The sequence below is a fragment of the Theropithecus gelada genome, chromosome 1, assembly GCF_003255815.1.
Source record: "Theropithecus gelada isolate Dixy chromosome 1, Tgel_1.0, whole genome shotgun sequence".
Lineage (NCBI taxonomy): Eukaryota > Metazoa > Chordata > Mammalia > Primates > Cercopithecidae > Theropithecus > Theropithecus gelada.
In genome coordinates, this window is record NC_037668.1 from 62515845 (window position 1) to 62535100 (window position 19256).

The 19256-nt window shown below is 49.5% G+C and overlaps 1 protein-coding gene across 2 annotated transcripts in view; it reads right to left on the reverse strand.

The window, feature by feature from the left end:
* Window positions 1-45: 45 nt before the first annotated feature.
* DLGAP3 (DLG associated protein 3) overlaps window positions 46-19256 on the reverse strand; it is a 68414-nt gene continuing 49203 nt past the window's right edge. For both annotated transcript variants that reach the window (XM_025399482.1, XM_025399490.1), the window contains 4 exons: window positions 8262-8746; window positions 7213-7304; window positions 5654-5797; window positions 46-4833 (listed from right to left, as the gene is read on the reverse strand). In XM_025399482.1, coding sequence (XP_025255267.1) covers window positions 4615-4833; window positions 5654-5797; window positions 7213-7304; window positions 8262-8746 — 940 coding nt within the window. In that variant the 3' untranslated portion in view covers window positions 46-4614. The remainder of the gene's footprint in view (window positions 4834-5653; window positions 5798-7212; window positions 7305-8261; window positions 8747-19256) is intronic.

Consider the following 19256-nt stretch of genomic DNA (forward strand, 5'->3'; position numbering starts at 1 on the left):
AGGGTCACAGGAGAATGATTACCCAATAACCCAATGGGGTACAGAAGCTTATACACCCTTTTTCAAAGGGGAAGGGGAGAGATGGAGAATATAGACAATTCTTTTGAGGGAAGCACGTGATTCTTAGGGCGAAAAAATGGACAGAAATTAACTTGAAAATGATTCTCTTTAGAATTTGAATGAGCCCGAGAAGCAGGCATCATCTTGTGAAAAATCCATCCAGGCGTAGTTGCCTTCCTCAGTCTTCTTTTCTGAGATAGATGAGATTTCGCGGAGGGGAGGAAGGCAATTTTGTTTCTTTTGGAAAGAAGTTTTCTTGATTAGATTAGGACATTCTAGAGAGAGTGCCTCCCTATACTTGGGAGAGAAGGTTAGAGGGACCTTGATTCTGAGGCAGCTTTGAAGGCCTCTCACCATGTCAAAGCGCCAGTCTTTGGGGTATCGCTTTCTGAGCCCCAACAGTACAAAGAAATATTTAGGAGACCGTGGTTAGCAGAACCTGTTCACTAACTGAATATGTGGAGACGAGAAGGGAACAGAACTGCCCAGAGTAACTGGCATTTGGCCAGCCAATCATGTGCTAGGCATTGGGGATGCAAAAATGGCTGGGACCAACCTGCCTCCAGAGTTCTCTGACTAAAGAAACAGATGGGTCTACAAAATGTCAATAGAATATAAGAAATGTGATGACAGAAGTATACACACGCAGCACAGAGGAGGATCTTCAGCCCGGCCAGGAAGATTCAGGGAAGGCTCCCTAGAGGAACCAGGCCTTGAGCTGAGTCTTGAGTCATGGCTAGCAGTTCCCTCAAGCAGAATTGCTGAGGGGCTCAGGAGCATAGACTTAGAAATCAGATAGCCATGGGTTCAAATCCTGACTCTTGTCTGCTTATCTCAGAAAAGCTATTTACACTCTTTGTTTTAAAAAAAGACAATAATAGTACCCACTCCTAGGGTTGCTGTGAGTATTAAATCACCTAAATGTGTATAAAGTGCTTGGCATAGTAGTTTGCACCTTCTCAGTGCTCAGTAAATGGTTATTGACATGTTAAGTATTTCCCAACTGTATTGCTCCTTCTGTAATGTCCTATGTCCATTCGTGGCATTACTCATTCATTAAGCCAGAAATCTGAATGACACCTTCAAGGTGTCCCATCTTTGCGTTATTCTCCAGATCCAGCTTGCAGCATGTATGCCTCCTAAATGTCTCTCAAAGTCAACATCATTATCTCTTACCTGGACCACTTTAGCAGCTCCCTCAATGGTCTCCCTGCTGTCTTGTTGCCCCCTCCAGTCCATGTCCTGTCTTTTGGCCATAGTTTTATCTTTCAAATAAAACTATGAGGCCTCCATCTTAGCCCCCTACCCCCAACTCTATGGGTTCCTCCTGGCCATATCTCCTCCACGCCCTCCACAGCCACCATAACCTGTCACCCTCTCCAGCCTGTGCTTTCATTCCCAACACACATGTGCCTCCACGGCTTTGCCCAGGTTTGTCCCTTGGCCGGAAATGAATTTCTCCCTTCTCTTCCTTGACTACAAAATGCTAATTCATCCTGCAAGATCCAGCTCACAAGGCTGAAAGCTCTCCCAGACTGCCTGTGCTATGGTTGTACCCTCCAAAACTTACACTGAAATTTGTCATTGTAAGTATTAAGAGGTGGGGCCTTTAAGAGGTTATTAGGCCACGAGGGTTGCACTCTCATGGGTGCAACTGACGCCCTTATAAAAGGGCAAGTTCAACTCCCTCTTGCCCTCTCTTACCTTCTCACCTGCCATGGGATGACACAGCAAGAAGGCCCTCACGAGTTGCCAGCACCTTGAAACTGAACTCCCCAGCACCCAGAACTGTGAGCCAATAAATACCTGTTCATTATAAGTTACCCAGCCTGCAGTATTCTGTTATAGCAGAACAAAATGGACTAAAACACCCTGGTTGCTAGAGGCTCTCTCCTCTCTCAACCCCTTGGCCCCTCTGAGAGAGCAGGTCTCCCTTTGCACCATAACTTTCTGTTTATGTGCTGGCCATGGCCAGACTGTAAGCAACTTAAGCCAAAGGACTGGACCTAATCTTTCACTGATATATGGGGCTCAGCATAACTACCTAGGCCACAAGAACCAAAGGAGACTCATCCACACCAGACATAGAAAAGTCTATGAAAAGTCATAGACCCATAAAATGCTGTATAATGTAAAGGTTAAACTCAGACTCAGCCACTTCCTGGCTTCATGGTTTGAGGTAAGCTGTTTAAACCTCTCCATGCCCCAGTTTCCTCATCTGTAAATGGGGATGATAACAGTATCTGTTTTACAGCGTTGCTCTGAGTTCAAACCTCACCCATGCCCCAATTTTAGAGATGATAAAACAATCTCAGAGAGGTAAACTGACCCAGCCCTTCTACTGGAGACCCTTGGACAGTCATCCAATTTAAGTTTTCCCAAACCTGGCTGCTCAGAATCTTGTGGAGCACTTGTTAAAACCTTATTTGAGGGCAGAGTCTATTCACTAAGTCTTGGACGAGGCCCCAGAGTCTGTATGGGATCACCTCCAAACTAACTGCTTTTGGGAATTCAGATCACATTACAGCCCTCCTCACCTTCCAGGCTCATGTGAATTTGTATTGTGGACCATCTCTTGCTTTTCAGAAGTTGTCTACCAAACCAGTCTATAAAACGTTCATGCCACTCTTCTGTTCAAAACCCTTCTATAGCTCCCTACAGCCCACAAGACCCAGGCCACCTGCCTCAATGAGACCCAAACACTGATATAATCAAGACCCTGTGCTCCCAATGTCTCTTCCTCCTCCAGGCCTTTGCACAGCTGTTCCCTGATCTTGGAACATTCTTCTCAACCCTGGCCCTCCTTCAGCAGCTAATCCCTAATCATCCTTCTGGCACTCACCCCTGTATTTTAACTGCTTGCTTATTTATCTGTTTTTCCCATATGACCATAAGCTCCATTAAGGGTAGAAACTACATCTTGTTCAAGGCTATTCCTGTGGCGCCCAAAAGTGATAAATGTCTGCTGAATAAATGAATGAGAAGAATTAGCTGATCCAGTGTGGCCCAAAAAAGCAGCCAATCCTGAAGGATTTTCCTCCTGCCTGGAGGTGACACACCAATCCAAAGGACTGCTCAAGGAGTGGAAAGGGGCTTTCTGGGTGGAGAATGCCATCAGCCCTCTCTGGTCTAAGAAGCCTGCAAAGCTAAAAGCTCACGATTTGACATTAGACCTGGGTCCACCACATTTAGCCCTGTGACCTCAGACAGGTCGTGTAACCTGCCCTGAGCTTTGGCTTTCTCTTCTGTTTTAAGGACCAGCCACATTCATGTAAAACACTCACCCCTTGCCTGACCCACACTGGCCACTCAATAAAGCCATCGATACTAGGTTCTGTTTGCCATTTAGCTTCCCAGGAGAGCTCTGTTCTTTGTACTTCCTCTTCCCCCACCCCAGCCTCCACCAAGGTGGCCACCCATAGGAGGCATCAGAAAATGTGGCAGGACTGAAGTTTTTCTGCTGCTGATCAGGAATGACTGGAGCAGAAGGAACATTGCGTCCCTAGGGGAAGGGAAACCAGTTATTTGTCAATACCTAACAATCACCACACTCCCGGTTTATCAAGCACATGCTGTGTGCTCAGCGAGCTCCGGACTTCCCTCTCTGGGGGAACCCTGGGGACTGGGAGGCAGAATGGGATACAGCGAAACCGGGAGAGAGGAGAAATGGACACCCTCCCCCTCTTCACCCCACCTGGGCCCCTCCAGGAGGGTCCAGGTCCTTACTGTGGGCATCAGGGGGCCGAATCTCCTTTCCACCAGCTGGCCCATCCCTGGGAGGAGCTCAGGCAACACCCCTGCTGTCTCCAAACCAAGAGAGTGGGCTCCCGGCCCCTTCTCCCTTCACCCCCGTCCTCCCACACACGGGACGGAGGTGGCCTCTTCTGGAGAGAGCAGCTGGCTCGAGTGCAGTTCTGCCGTTTTATTTTTCCTGGGATACTCAAGGGGATGTGGGAACAGCCACAGGTGTGGTGAGGGGAAGCCCCCATCTCCCCTACCCAGCCGCTGGGAAAGGGGAGAGGCCCAGGCGCCCTGGTCCTGGGTTGGTCCAGCCACTGTGGTCCCTGGGCCCAGTGGGCAGAGGGCTGAAGATGGAGCCCCTGGGAGGGTGGGGCGGGCTCCTAGGCGGGGTTCGGGATTCTTCATAAAAAGCCACGAAGCTTGATCCCCACGAAGCCCAGCCCCGCGGGGTGGGGGGAGGGGACGCAGAGCCCAGATGGGGGGCCCGGCCCGGCCTGGCCCGTGGGGGGAAAAGAATGGCAGAGATGGTGCCCATTGGAAGGAGGTGGGGACAAAGCGTCGGACCAGGTGGGCGAGGGATCCAGGTGAGGGGCACAGGGCGGAGAGGCACGGCCCCCTGCCCAGCCCGGGCGCCTTCGCGTGGGGTCAGGAAGGTAAAAAACCCACGAGAGTGTGACGGGCCCGGGGGCTGGGGCGTGCGGTGCCGGTGGGGCGGGCGCACGGGGCGGCCCGCGTTCACAGTGACCTCGACGCTGGGTGTACAGTACGGGTGGAGAACCGCGGGCCCAGGCCGGGCTGGGCGGGCCGGACCGGTCACAGCCTGGTCTGGGCCTCGGGGATGTAGATCTCGATGCTGTCGGCGCTCTCGGTGGCCGAGCTGTGGCGGAAGGAAGCGGCGCGCTTGGCCGCCAGGAGCCGCTTGCGCGCTTCCTGCCGCTGCCGGTCCACGGAGTCCAGGGAGCGCTCCTTCACCGGCACGCCCCGGCCCCGCAGGGGCTTCTTTGGTATCGGCGGAGGGACCTTCTTCTCCTCCTGCGGAGCAGAGGACAGCGCTGAGCTGGGGCGCCGAACTATCCTAACACCCCGGTGCCCGCCCCCGCGCCCCCGCACCCCCGCACCCCCGCACCCCCGCACCCCCGCGTCCGGAGCGCTGACGACCGCGCGGCTCCGAACGCCATGGCGCTCAGAATCCGCCACGGATCCCGCGACCTGAAGCCCCACCTGCGCCTGTTCCGACAAGGTCAAATCTCCACATTTTCTACCAAAGCGCGGCGCGTTCGAGCGCCCCCTGGTGGCGCCGTTCTCAACAGCTCGCATCAGAACCGGGTTTTCACTCGGGGTCCCGACCCGGAGGAGGGAATTCCCAACCCAGGCTCCGCAATGAGGGTGCACATACCAGGCCTCTGGCCCTCATCGCAGACAAGGTCCAGCGACCTGGCAGCTGAGGGGACTCTCAAGGCTCTGCCCTGGATGCCTAGGCCCGAACTGAAGACAGTCTGTCCTTCTGTAAGGTCTACTTTTGCCTTTTGCTCCCTCCAGCTGCAGCCGCCCTGCCCCTGCAGCCTCCCTGCCCCCGCAGCCTCCCTGCCCCCCAGCCTCCCCCCCCCCCCACGCTGAGGAAGCCTTGGGGTTCTGGCAGTTCAAGCACTGATGAGCACTGGGGCCAAGCAGACGGCAGTGGCCACGAGCATGGTCACTCTGGAAGGGGATGGTCACCTATCACCTGTCCAAGGCTGCCCTTGCTGCCTATGGGTCCCTTCCCCTGCCCCCTTGTTCGTCCCACCCTTCACCTTTCTGGGGAGGGGAATTTCCCAGAGTCTGGCCTCTTTGCCTGAAGGGACCCCAGCCCCACCTTAGGCTCCAGGAGTTTCCAGCTGTTGGCCTTGAGTTGCTGTAGCTCCAGGAACTTGAGGGTCACATCCTCGATGGAGAGCTGTAGGAGGTCCCAGAAACCCGCCAGGTCCTGGAAGGTGGGCACAGGGAATGCAGTGGGATCCTGCAGCAGAGGAAGACAGAGGGAAAGTGATTGGTCAGGGAGGTCTGAGCCCCAGGCAGGACTATCTGGGGAGCCTGTCCCCGATAATTCTTCATGGGTTCTTTTCTATTTTCCCTAAGTGTTGGCCAGTCTGAGAAACAAAGGGAAAGCATACAAAAGAGGTAAATTTTAAAGCTGGGTGTCCGGGGGAGACATCAGATGTCGGCAGCTTCCGTGATGCCCCCAAGCCACAAAACCAGCAAGTTTTTATTAGTGATTTTCAAAAGGGGAGGCAGTGTACGAATAGGGTGTGGGTCACAGACATCACATGCTTCACAAGGTAATAAAATATCACAAGGCAAATGGAGGCAGGGCGAGATCACAGGACCAAGAGGAAATTAAAATTGCTAATAAAGTTTTGGGCACGCATTGTCATTGATAGTATCTTATCAGGAGACAGGGTTTGAGAGTAGACAACCCATCTGACCAAAATTTATTAGGCGGGAATTTCCTCGTCCTAATAGGCCTGGGAGTGCTACAGGAGACCGGGGCTTATTTCATCCCTTATCTACAACTGTAAAAGACAGACACTCCCAAAGCAGCTATTTCAGAGACCTCCCCTTGGGAATGCATTCTCCTTCTCAGGGATGTTCCTTGCTGAGAAAAAGAATTCAGCAATATTTCTCCTATTTGCTTTTGAAAGAAGAGAAATACGGCTCTGTTCTGCCCAGCCCACAGGCAGCCAGACTTTAAGGTTATCTCCCTTGTTCGCTGAAAATCGCTCTTATCCTGTTCTTAAGGTGCCCAGATTTCATATTGTTCAAATACACATGCTCTACAAACAATTTGTGCAGTTAACGCAATCATCACAGGGTCCTGAGGCAACATACATCCTCAGCTTACAAAGATGATGGGATTAAGAGATTAAAGACAGGCATAGGAAATCACAAGAATATTGATTGGGGAAGTGATAAGTGTCCATGAAATCTTCAGAATTTATGTTCAGAGACTGCAGTAAAGACAGATGTAAGAAATTATAAAAGTATTAATTTGAGGAGCTAATAAATGTCCATGAAATCTTCACAATTTATGTTCTTCTGCCATGGCGTCAGCCAGTCCCTCCATTCGGGGTCCCTGACTTCCCGCAACAAGGACAAGAGAAAGTCCTATCCACCCTAACTGCCAGGAACCTCAGCCTGGGAGAGTGGGTGGGGGCTGGGAGACAGGGGGACAAGAAAGAGCCCAGCCCTCCCTTCTTATGCACAAACACCTGGTCCTACCTCCAGGCACAAGATTGACAGCTACTCCTGCAGGCATGCAGGCCTGGTCTCACCTCTGGTACACACGCACACTGGGTCACCTGCCTGTCCCACCTCCAGCACACACACACTCTGGGTCACATATATCTGGTAGGATCTACTACTATGGGCACTCACCATGCTTTGCTGACACAGCCGGAAGAACTGCTGAACCTTCTGGGACAGGAGAAGTTGTGTGCTGCCCACAGCACTGCGGATCTTCTCCAGGACTAGAAAGCAGAAGGAAATTCAGGGAGGGAAATGATGCATCTCCTTCCCCAGACTCCAGGAACTCTGCCCTGAACGCTGATCCCTTGGTTGCTTGGCACTGTCTATCCATCAATCTCCTCCAGCCCCAGTCCCATCCTATCCTCAAGTTCATAACAAGTTCTTGCTCCACTACACCAAGACTGTATCCTCAGACCCTGATGTTCCCTCCTTCATACAGCCTACATTTCTTGAGTGCTCATTCTCCTTTATCCTTTCTCCCTCCCATATCAGAAAACAGACAGAAACCAGCCCCAGCCTAGCCTATGGCCTTGGCCAGGGCATTAGCTCAGTGACCACCCATTGGCTAAGCTTTGTTCATCACTCACCAGTGCATGCAAGACTCCTTGGCTCTTTAAGAATGACCAAGTAATTTAATGTACGTAACACATCTTCATAGTCACTGTCCCCTCAACTCAGAGATTCTGGAGTAAGACTGTGTCTCTCAGTGGATCTGACTTACAGGAAGCGCCAGGCTTTCCCTCGGGCCAGGGCCATGTCTCCCTGGCTGAATCTCCCTCATCTATGCCTCAGACAGGATCTGACATTGTGAACTGCCTCCCTCTCTGTAATCTCGGTCCCACCACCTGGATCCCCACACCAGTCCAGATCTTAGTCCCCATAAACTTGGTGATTTGGACTAGTAGCCATCCATAGAAGGTCCAGCCCTTTGGCCTGCATTGTCTGCAGTCCCAGCCCCTGGCCTCTAAAGCTGCACCGTGTGCACCCTGCTCCCTTCCAAGAGCTCCCAGCATGCCTTGCTACCAATGTTGACCTGCCACGCTCCAATGCAGACCAGTGAGGCACAAACTGAAGGGGCCTCCTGTTACACTGCAGCCCCAGCCACCCCCATCAGGGTCTCCTGAGCACACACTAGGCCATGGTCCCCAGAGTCCCCTCATTCCGATGCCGTGACTCACTCTCCTCAGGTAGCTCATAGTCCTCCGCCTCACGCTCCATCTGCTGGCACCAGTGCTCCAGCTTCTCCACCTCTGCCCGCAGCATCTTGATGAACCACTCGCCGTCCCGTGGGCAGGGGGACGCGCGGCCTGAGTCGGGGAGGCTACGTGAACCGCGCTCTATCCAGGAGTCACGGCGGCCGGCCCCGGGGCCGGGGGTGGGGGCAGGGGCAGGGCCGGGCGACCCATCGGTGGCCGGCGGCTCGTACGGCAGTGGGTAGCCCTCGCGGTAGGCCCACTGGCCCTGTGTGTGGACCGTGCGGAAGACTGAGTAAGTGGGGGCCCGGGGCCCAGGCTGGGGCTCAGAGGCGTGCCTCTGGAAGGAACGTCCAAACTGCAGGGCCTTGTCTTCTGTGGCAACCGTGGCCAGGCCTGCCAGGCCCTCCAGCTCCAGGTCTGCCTGCACGCCGGCTGTCACACTGTTGGAGCGCTTGAACCTTGCTCGCCTGGGGAGAGGGGTGGCTGTCATCCCCCATTGCCCAGGCTCATCCCAGCTCTCACCCCCACCCCAAGCCAAAAAGAAGGAAGGGAATGAGGAAGGGAACCTACAAAGTGATGGACATTAACCTATGCACTTTAAATATATTGGTCCTGGCCGGGCGCGGTGGCTCACGCCTGTAATCCCAGCACTTTGCGAGGCCGAGGTGGGCGGATCCTGAGGTCAGGAGATCGAGACCATCCTGGCTAACACGGTGAAACCCCGCCTCTACTAAAAATACAAAAAATTAGCCGGGCGTGGTAGCGGGCACCTGTAGTCCCAGCTACTCGGGAGGCTGAGGCAGGAGAATGGTGTGAACCTGGGAGGCAGAGCTTGCAGTGAGCCGAGATCCGCCACTGCACTCCAGCCTGGGCGAGAGAGTGAGACTCCCGTCTCAAAAAGAAAAAAAAAAAAAAAAATATATATATATATATATATATATATATTATATATATATATATATGTCCTTGCAACAGTTATGTACATAATATACCTACCTATTGCACTGCCTCTAGACAAGGGTGATATCCAAACTATTTAGCAACCAGTTCAGTCCATGGACAGAGCAGATGCTGGCATACACCAGGCAGAGCAGGCACAGACCAAAATGCTGCAGCAGTGCCCTGGAGAGGCTAGATTGTGGGGTGGGTCAGAGGAGCCAGGGTGGTGGCTCTTTACCAGTGAAGGCAGAAGTATTTCAATTTTTTTTTTTTTTTTTTTTTTTTTTTTGTGATGGAGTTTTGCTCTTGTTGCCCAGGCTGGAGTGCAATGGCATGATCTCGGCTCACCACAACCTCTGCCTCCCAGGTTCAAGCGATTCTCCTGCTTCAGCCTCCTGAGTAACTGGGATTACAGGCATGCGCCTTTTGTCTCTTTTTGGAAGAGACAGGGTTTCTCCATGTTGATCAGGCCAGTCTCAAACTCCCAACCTCAGGTTATCCGCCCACCTCAGCCTTCCAAAGTGCTGGGATTACAGGCGTGAGCCACCACGCCTGGCCGAAGTATTTCAATATTTTAACAAATGCTATGTCTATGCTAGTTTACACCAGCTGCACTAGAGTGTCCTCAGCCCTACCTAGAGATAAGTAAACCAAGTCAACCCAGCTTCAAAGTAGCAGAGCCAGGATTTGGACTCAGGGCTGCTGGGCTCCACAGTCCAAGCATTTCGCACTGCACCAGCTACTAGAACATCACAGGAAGAAATGCCTTGGAGCAGCTGCAGGTGGAGTGGGCAGGACTGCAGCTGGGAGGACTTCTCTAGGGACCCCGATGGCTCAGCCCAGAGCCTGGCCAGACACAGTAAGTCAGTGCCAGTGGAGCTGAATTAAGTTATTTGCAGGAATGACATAGGGCTTGGAAATTTCTTGTCTTTGAGTTAATAATATGCAAATCTTATGCAAACCAGAAAGTCAACTGACCTTGTTCATTTTTTCCCTGAATTCAGAGTTCTTTTCTATAAAGAAGTCAGCGGTCCCTTAAGATGCATGAGGTTGGGACCAGGCAATACTTTAAGAAGTGGGAGCCAGGAGATGTGGGAAGTGGGGGATAAACAGAAGATCAAGGTTTGGAAATTCAAGGACCACAAAAGAAAAGCCTGTGTGTCCTGAGCTACCTCCACCCCTACATGGTCAGAAGGGATTGTGGTGCCAGCTCTAGGGGTCCCTCCACCTCCCCAAGAGACTCTCCCAACCCCCGCAACTTCAGCCTTCCTCTTGCTGCCCAGGCCTTCTCTCCCTGCCTGCCTGCCTACTTCTCTCCAGCTGGCAGGCTGCCTGCTGGGAGCCTGTTGCCATAGAAACCAGGCCCAGAAGGATGCTGCAGGACCCAGGAAGGAGAGATGCACTCATGTGCAGTCTCCAACGAGCCCTATGTCCCAACCCCCACCCAGAGAGGGAGAAGAAGAGAGAACATATCCTCATTGCCTCCCACACAGTCTTCCCCTCAGTGTCTGCCCTGTCCTGCCCTGGTCAAGGCTTGTACCACCATCTGCCCTGATGATTAAACTGGCCTCCTTTCAGATACCTCTGCCTCCATGAGTACCCTGCAGAGGAAGAGCATGGGACCAGGAGTTAGCTCTGAGTTCTAATGCTGGCTTTGTCACTGTGTGCGTTTGTCACTCATCCTCCATCTAGGTCGTCCAATGTGTATGTGTATGTACTTAAAATATATATATATATTAGATATAAATATACACACATATATACATCTAAAAATACACACATATATACAATTATAGAAATAGATAAGTAATTGCCAAGGTAGCTCCTCTCTCTAAAATTATATTTTGCATATTTTAAGATCTGGGGCCCTCCCCAGTCCACCCAAGACTGGAATAGTCTTCCTAAAGCTGAGCTCTGCCAAGTCATTCCCCTGCTCAAAACACTTCCACGGTCCCCTACTACCAACAAGACAAAGTTCAGACTTCCTGTACCAGCATTATCTGAGGCCCTGATGCCCTGGACACAGTCCTCCTTTTCAACCTCATCTCCCCCACATTCTCCTTGTTCCCCAAGTTGACTCCAAGTCTTTGCACACGCTATTTCCCTGCCTGAAATGTCCATTCCCTGCTTAAGTCCTGTTTCACCTGTTTCACCCCTCTCTGCCCCCAAGACCACTCCTGATTACCACACCTCCCTCAGCAGCCCTCCTGGCTTCACAGGCAGCCCTGCTGTTCGGGCAGATTGTTCTTTCTGGTGAGAGTCTTGAGTGTCTAACTGCAGTTAGGATGCACCTTGACTTGCTTTGAATGTTCGTGTGCCTTTGTGCTCCAGTTAGCTTGTGGCTCCTTCAGAGCTACAGCTGTTGCAAACCACAATGGTAATGGAGGGGTTTGCTCCAATAAATACGTGCCTGATGATCTGCCACGCCTGCGTGCTTTCCTGTCACCCCTGCTAAACACAGCTCTGTCCTTCGGCACTGCCGTGTTCGCTGCCTTCCACCTGTCCTCTGAGATGTCCTGAGAGAATCCCATTCCATCGCGATGGAAACAGTATGGAAACAGCCATACTGCCGGGAACAGAAGCACCAAGTGCCCCAGGCTGCATGCTTCTCAAGTCACTGCCTCAGTGAGCTCTCTCACATGTCTGCCTCAAAGGAGACAAAGGAAGCCGACGAGCCAATGGGATGACCGGAAGCACAGTCCTCACCAACGCTCCCGGCCAGCAGCCAGAGATGTGTACAGCACAAGCAGGAGGTGCTCATCCCTATGCAAGTGGCATTTAAAACCAGCAGTGTGGGACAAGCTCACCCAAGAAAAGAACAACGGATCCAAGATCCAAACCCCGGGGAAACATGGACATTTCAGGGGTGGGTGGAGATGGTGCAGCTCATAGAGGAGTCTAAGCTGGAAAGGAAGAGGGAGAAAACCAGCAGAAAGTGACATAAAAGCAGAGAGGGGACAGAAAGGTCTCATGAAGGAATGGGCAGCTAATATGGAAAACGCAGCCGGTTAAGAATGAAAGGTGCCCACGGATTTGGCAATCTGGAAGCCACGGGTGATCCAAGCAAGAGTGGGTTTGGTGGAATGTGGGGGCAGATGCAGACTGCAGCAGGTTGTCAGGAGGTGGAGAAAACTAGTCAAGGCAACTCTCAAAGAGCCTGGCTGAGAAGGGAGGAAGGCAGAAAAGAATGTACTGTTAAAGAGGGATATTTTGTTTTGGGTGCTTCTTGCTTGCTGTATCCCAAGAGGAAAGAACCTGTAGGCAGAATAACAGCCACCAAAGGAATCCACATCCTAATCCCCAGAATCTGTGAATATGTCACCTTCCACAGCAAAAAAGGAATTTGCAGATGTGATTAAGTTAAGGATACTAAGAAGAAGAGACTCTCCTGGATTATCCTGGTGTAATCACATTTTGTAAATGAAAGAGGGAGGCAGAAGAGTCAGAGAAGAAGATGGAACGACAGAATCAAGGTTGGAATAATGCAACCTGGGGACTCAGCCCACCACTGCTGGCTCTGAAGACAGAAGCAGGCTACAAGCAAAGGAGTGTGGTCAGCCTCTACAAACTGGAAAAAGTGACCAAATGGATTCTTCCCAGAGCCTTCCAGAGTCCAGTTTGAAACCCCATTGAGACTCTGACCCCAGATAATAAATATGTATTGTTTTCTATCACTGAATTTGTGATCATTTTTTTCAGCAGGAATACGAAATTAACACAACCTGTAAAGAGAAATGGAATGAAGAGAGAGAAGAGAGAAGGAACCAGATATGAGGGGGATAAAAAAGAATAACATCTTCTGAGCACTTAGTATGTGCCAGGAGAAGCACTTTCCATGAATAAACACGCTCAGTCCTCACAAACAGTCCCACTCTATGGGTGTTAGTATCAGCCCTACTAGTAGATCAGAAAACCAAGGCTTAAGGGGGTTGACTCCTAAAATGAAGGCAGGGCTGGTGGAAGAGACAAGGGAAGAGATCTAAGTAAGCTGGGGTTTGGCTTGGAAGTGGACAGAAGTCCCACCAGTTGACCCCAGTCATCACAATGAAGTGGGTGATGGGGGGTGGTTATGTGCTGGAGATGTCTGGGGAGTAGGGAAAGGAATGAAAATGAGCAGCTTTAGTGGGGGCATTAGAACAGAGCAGTTAGGCCGGTGTGCTCTGGAGCCTTGCCCGGGTCCAAAACCCAGCTCTGTGGCTTGTGCCTCATTTCCCCATCTGTAAATGAGAATGATAATAGTAACAGTTCATAAGATTGTTGTGAGATAATATCCATAAAGAACTCAGAACAGCACCCTGCCTGCCCATTGTGTTAGCTATTCTAGAGAAGTAGAATGGTTTGCAGCTCTCACTGAAAAGAAAGGGAGCTGGACAAACACAATCATCGGAATGTAGCACTGAGAACCCGGCTAGGGCATTGTAGTTATTAATTATTATGATTGCTGTTGATCATTTCCATCTGTTCTCCCACAGCGCTTTGAACAAAACTCTTTTATACTCCATATCACATTGTATCATGGCTGGTTATTTGCATAAGTGTCTCCTCACTAAATAGGGCAGTTCATCACACAGAAACGTTGGCTGGTTGGTTGGTTGGTTGGTTGGAAGGAAGGAAGGATGGTAGAGACCACTAACTGTCTTCTAAGATCCACTCTCCACTTCCCCCTTAGTAACAGAACCCCACCATTTTATGCTGGACGCATGGCTACTTTGAATAAAGATTCTTTCCCATTCTCCCTACCAACTAGATGTACCCATGTGAGTAAGTTCTAGCCCATGAGACAAAAGTAGAAGTGGCATGTGCAATTTCCAGAAAGTGTCCTTAAAAGGAGGAGGTATGCCCTTCCTTGTCTCTTCCTCCTTCCCAGTCACCAGAATGCAGACATGATGGCTGGACCTCGAGCAGCCATTTTGAAACATGAGACCAAAGGGAAGTGCTAAGTGGGGTGGGGGATGAAGAATAAGATAGAAGGCTCCGGGTCCTGACACTGTGGGGCACCTACCAGACCTCAACTAAGTCTCCCTGGATTTCCTCTAAGTAAGAAAGAAATAAACTTCTATCATATTTAAATCACTGTTGTTTGGGGGTTTTCTAGAACTCACAGTCAAACCCACTCCTAACTATAACAGATGAATTTTTAGAATAGTGAAGTTCAGGGCTTATGTCGCTATTTAGTTTTGGATTTGGCAGTATTTGCTGTGGTGTCCACCAACAGCTGTCAGCACAGGATAGAAACTGGCTTCAGCTGTGAATTGTCATTAATGCGTAACAATGCGTTCAAAGTATTTTCTCCCAAGCCTTTAAATGCGGCTGCAGAAGCCTCCTCCCTTTGAGTTCTCCAAGGTGACAATGATTACATTCCTGACGATTCTGCAAGTTGTTATCATGGTTACTTCAGGGAGAGTTTCCACTGTGATTCTACTTCAGGGAGAGGTTCTACTGTGATTCTCTGGGGGATAACATAAAAGCCTCTGGGTAGAAGCTGGATTATCCCAAGAGACACAGTATCCAAGGAAAGCTCAGTATCCAGAAGTTGTCGAGAGGTTTTGCCAGGAGTATTTGGCAGCAGGCTGGAGGGGTGGGAGGGGGAGTGGGTAGGGAGGGGGAAGGACGGTGTCATTTCAACTAGGCATAGCCTTCAAACTAGCTGCTATAGAAGCTCCTGTGTGAAGGCATCTAAGAGCCTAAACATATAATCAAGCAGGGCTCACTGAACCCACCGTTCCAGCCCGGGGGCTGTGACAGGGATGCCAAGTGGAGGCTAGGGTGGGAGATTCAGGAGGAGTCATGAGGGTCAGTCAGGAACTGTCCTAAAGTTGCAGGCTCAGGAATGGAGGCAGCATCTGTGCCCAGGGCTTTGGTAGTCAGCTTCTCGTTGCTTTTGCAGGATTGTTCTTGGAATATAACTTCATGGGGATGGAAGCTTCCTTCCCAGGCTTAAGGGGCCATTCTTTCAGCATATACCCTTCCCAAGGTCCCAAAGCTAGAAATGACCATAATGTCAAGGAAAGGGTAGGCAGGTCTTCCTCCACAGAGTTCTCCAGGTGGCCCTTAGTGGGCACAAGCAGGTATGAGTAGGGATGTCAGATAAAATATAGGACTCCCAGTTGAATTTGAATTTCAGATAAATAACAGATTTTTTTAGTATAAGTATGTCCCAAATATTGCATGTGACATACTAAAATGTATTCATTGTTTATCTGATCATCAAACTTAACTGGGCATCCTGGTAGTTTTTGTTTCTTTATTTTGGCGGGTTTTGCTGTTGATGTTGTTGGTTTTGTTTTTGCTAAATTTACAGTTTAAGATAAGGTCTTTCTGGGGGGAATCTAGAGGTGGAAGATACAGGCAGATCCCCATGGTTAGAGAGAGTTGGAGGCAAAAATCCCATTTTCGATGACTTCAAAAGGCCATTTGCTAATATTCAGCAAGGCATTTGATGCATCCTTTTATCATAGCCCAGAGTGTGCTGGGTCTAGGGAAACAGGTGCCGTAAGGACACGTTGAGACACGGCTGGTAACTGATTAAGTATGTTCTCTCTCACCACAAGGCCTTAGCATATGCTATTCCTTCTGCCTGGAACCTTATCTTCCATTTTTCAATCAGTTAATTTTTGTTCATCCTTCAGATCTCCATCCAAATGTCACTTCCCAAGGAAGCCATGCCTGACACCTCTGGCAGACTCAAAGCCCCATAGTCTACACTGTCAAGGCTCACATGCCTCTCCTTTGCGGCACCTGGCACAGTGGCTATGTCATTAATGAGATTCTTAGATTAACTTAGTGGTAAGCTTTGCATGGGCAGGAGCTGTCTCTGGTTCTGCTCACCTTTGCATCCTCAGTGCCCAGCACAGTGTTTGGCAAATAATGCAGATCCAATAAATATCTATGGATAGATGAATCTTGGCAGGGGTGTGTGCAGTGGAGATAGAACTGAAGGGGTGCCAGCCCCCTCCTCGTATATTCTACGCCAAGTGATCACTGATGCTGGGCAACTGGAAGGACTCACAGACAATTCCCAGACAGAAGGGACAATAAGTCCAAAATCCTCACCCAAGAGGTGAGCAGGGAACATCCTGAAAGGCAGAAGAGAAGAGATGTTTCCTGCCCAGCAATTTTTAAAACCAAAGCACAGAGAAAGAAACAGATACTGGGATGAGCGAAACAGCAGTAAGGACAAGAGAGTCAAAGAAAATGGGGCTGGGCTGTGTGCGGCGGGCTCGGCCTGAATGCTGGCCAGGCGAGGCTGCTGGAATTCATGGCTCACTTTTATGCACCAGTTGGGGCATGGTGTGTGAGGAGTCAGACTTAAAGTGCCAGGGACATAAGGGACAGAAAGGACTGTGCAGGTGTATGACTAAGGACGCCTGCAGCAGACAGGCCAGGGAGCCTGGCCAAAGAGATGGGCCAGATTTCCCCCCTCCCCACCTGTCACTCCCTCTGAATTCCCAGTGTGATCACCTGTCCCAGGCAATTTGGTTCTTTAGATGCTTATTCAACACCATGTCCTCTCCTCAGTCCGCCACATCAAGACCTCACCAACCACTTACACGACAGCAAGGAAGGCCACGTTCTCTGCCTGTCCCTGCCCTTCCCTGACTTTCACTCCAAAACACTGCTCAAATTGGCCCACTTCTCTCTGTATCCACCGCTATCAGCCTTACCCAGACCACCGACCAACAGAGTAGACTGAACTAACTTAGGAAGCTCCCACTCACACCCTAAACACATAGAAATGCTGGGTTTTAAGAAATCAAAAAGGTGTTTTTGCTACAATGCTGGGCTTGAAAATAGGAATGAGAATTTTCAGGGTACCAGAAACAGGAAGGAAATTCAAAACCCGTATAGTCAGAGAGGGTCTAAGCCAAGTGAACCACAGGGAGATCAGGCCAGACATATGCTAGAGGCTGGATGAAAATGCTGAAGGAGGATGAGAGGAGAGACCCCAAAGCTGTGCAGCAAGGGGAGCTGGAAAGAGACCCTGTGCACAAAGCCGGCAGCCAAGAAGGTCTGTTTCATTTGCAAACTTGGACTGGAAACACTCATGCCAGGGATGCAGGAATGTGGCCTGGAAGGAGAATGCTGGGAAATCAGAACATGAAGGCTTCCTTGTGTGGGGGTGTGGGGTTCAAATGAGTATTACCCCTGTGAAACACAAGAAACGTCAAACCTCAAGGGAAGATATTAACTTTAAAATTTCAAGCAATGCGGCCGGGCGCGGTGGCTCAAGCCTGTAATCCCAGCACTTTGGGAGGCCGAGACGGGTGGATCATGAGGTCAGGAGATCGAGACCATCCTGGCTAACCCGGTGAAACCCTGTCTCTACTAAAAAAAATACAAAAAACTAGCCGGGCGAGGTGGCGGGCGCCTGTAGTCCCAGCTATTCCGGAGGCTGAGGCAGGAGAATGGTGTGAACCCGGGAGGCGGAGCTTGCAGTGAGCTGAGATCTGGCCACCGCACTCCAGCCAGGGAGACAGAGCGAGACTCCGTCTCAAAAAAAAAAAAAAATTTCAAGCAATGCTTCAGCATGAAGGAAACTGAACCAGGAGGAAGAAGAGGGCAGTAACAAACAATAGTGAACACACAAATTATGGAAACACACTTGTAAATCTAAACTGTTAAAGCATAAAAGATACAACAGCAGCTGATTTCGCAGACTTTTAAAGAGGTATAGTCAAACTGCTAGATAAACATAACATGGAAGATGGGAAGAGAAAATTAAGAAGGAAAGTAAAGTGTTCCAAAAGTCTTGTTTTGTGCCTAAGAGGGACAGAAGTACTGACTAATGTTAGACTTTATTAGGAAAATATGAAATTAAGTATATCTGTTAAATTTTTAAGGGAAATCACTACTAAAATGTAAACTTCCAAACCAGTGGAGAGAAGAAGAGAAATAAAATAAACTCTATTTACTGTTGATCAGTTCAACGTAAGATAAAAAGTAGGAGAGGGAGACAGCAAAGAAAAAGCATGTCAACTAGAAAATTTTTAAAGAGATGATAGAAATAAACTCAAATCAGTAAAGAAAAATATATACATGGATTAAATATGTCTAAACTCTAGTTACATATCGCTTATAAGCAACACATATAGGCCAGGCGTGGTGGCTCACTTCTGTAATCCCAACACTTTGGGAGGCCGAGCCAGGTGGATCACCTAAGGTCAGGAGTTCGAGACCAGCCTGACCAGTATGGCGAAACCCCGTCTCTACTAAAAACACAAAAAATTATCCAGGTTTGGTGGCACATGCCTGTAATCCCAGCTACCCAGGTGGCTGAGGCAGGAGAATTGCTAGAACCCGGGAGGCGAGGTTGCAGTGAGCTGAGATCATGCCAATGCACTCTAGCCTGGGCGACAAAGCAAGACTCATCTCAAAAAAATAAAAATTAAAAAAAAAAAAGCAACACATCTAAAACATAAGGATATAGGAAGGTCGAAAATAAAAGGATGGAAAAAGATGTATTGGAAAATTAACCAAAAGCAAGCAGTCATAGCAATAAAAATCAGGCAAAAAAGACTTCAAGGCAAAAGCCATTAGTAAGGATGAAAAGCAGCCTATTTAATGATAAAAGAGCCAAGCCACCAAGAAGATACAACAGTCACAAGCTTGAATGCTTATAAACAGCACACTCTCAAACTGAAGTAAAAATTAACAAAGTTACCAGGGAAAATGACATATCCACAATCGTGGTGAGACATTTTTAACACACCTCTCAGAACTGGTAGATCAAATGTACAAAAAAAGAGATAAACATTTGAAAAATATAATTTATAAATTTAACCATATACGACAGTGGTCCCCAACCTTTTTGGCACCACGGACTAGTTTCGTAGAAGACAATTTTTCCAGAAGTTGCAGGGGGGCGTGGTAGAGGATGGTTTTGGGATGATTCAAGCACATTACATTTATTGGGCATTTTATTTCTATTATTATTACATTGTAATATATAATAAAATAATTATTCAACTCATCATAATGTAGAATCAATAGGAGCTCTGAGCTTGTTTTCCTGCAACTAGACGGTCCCATCTGGGGGTA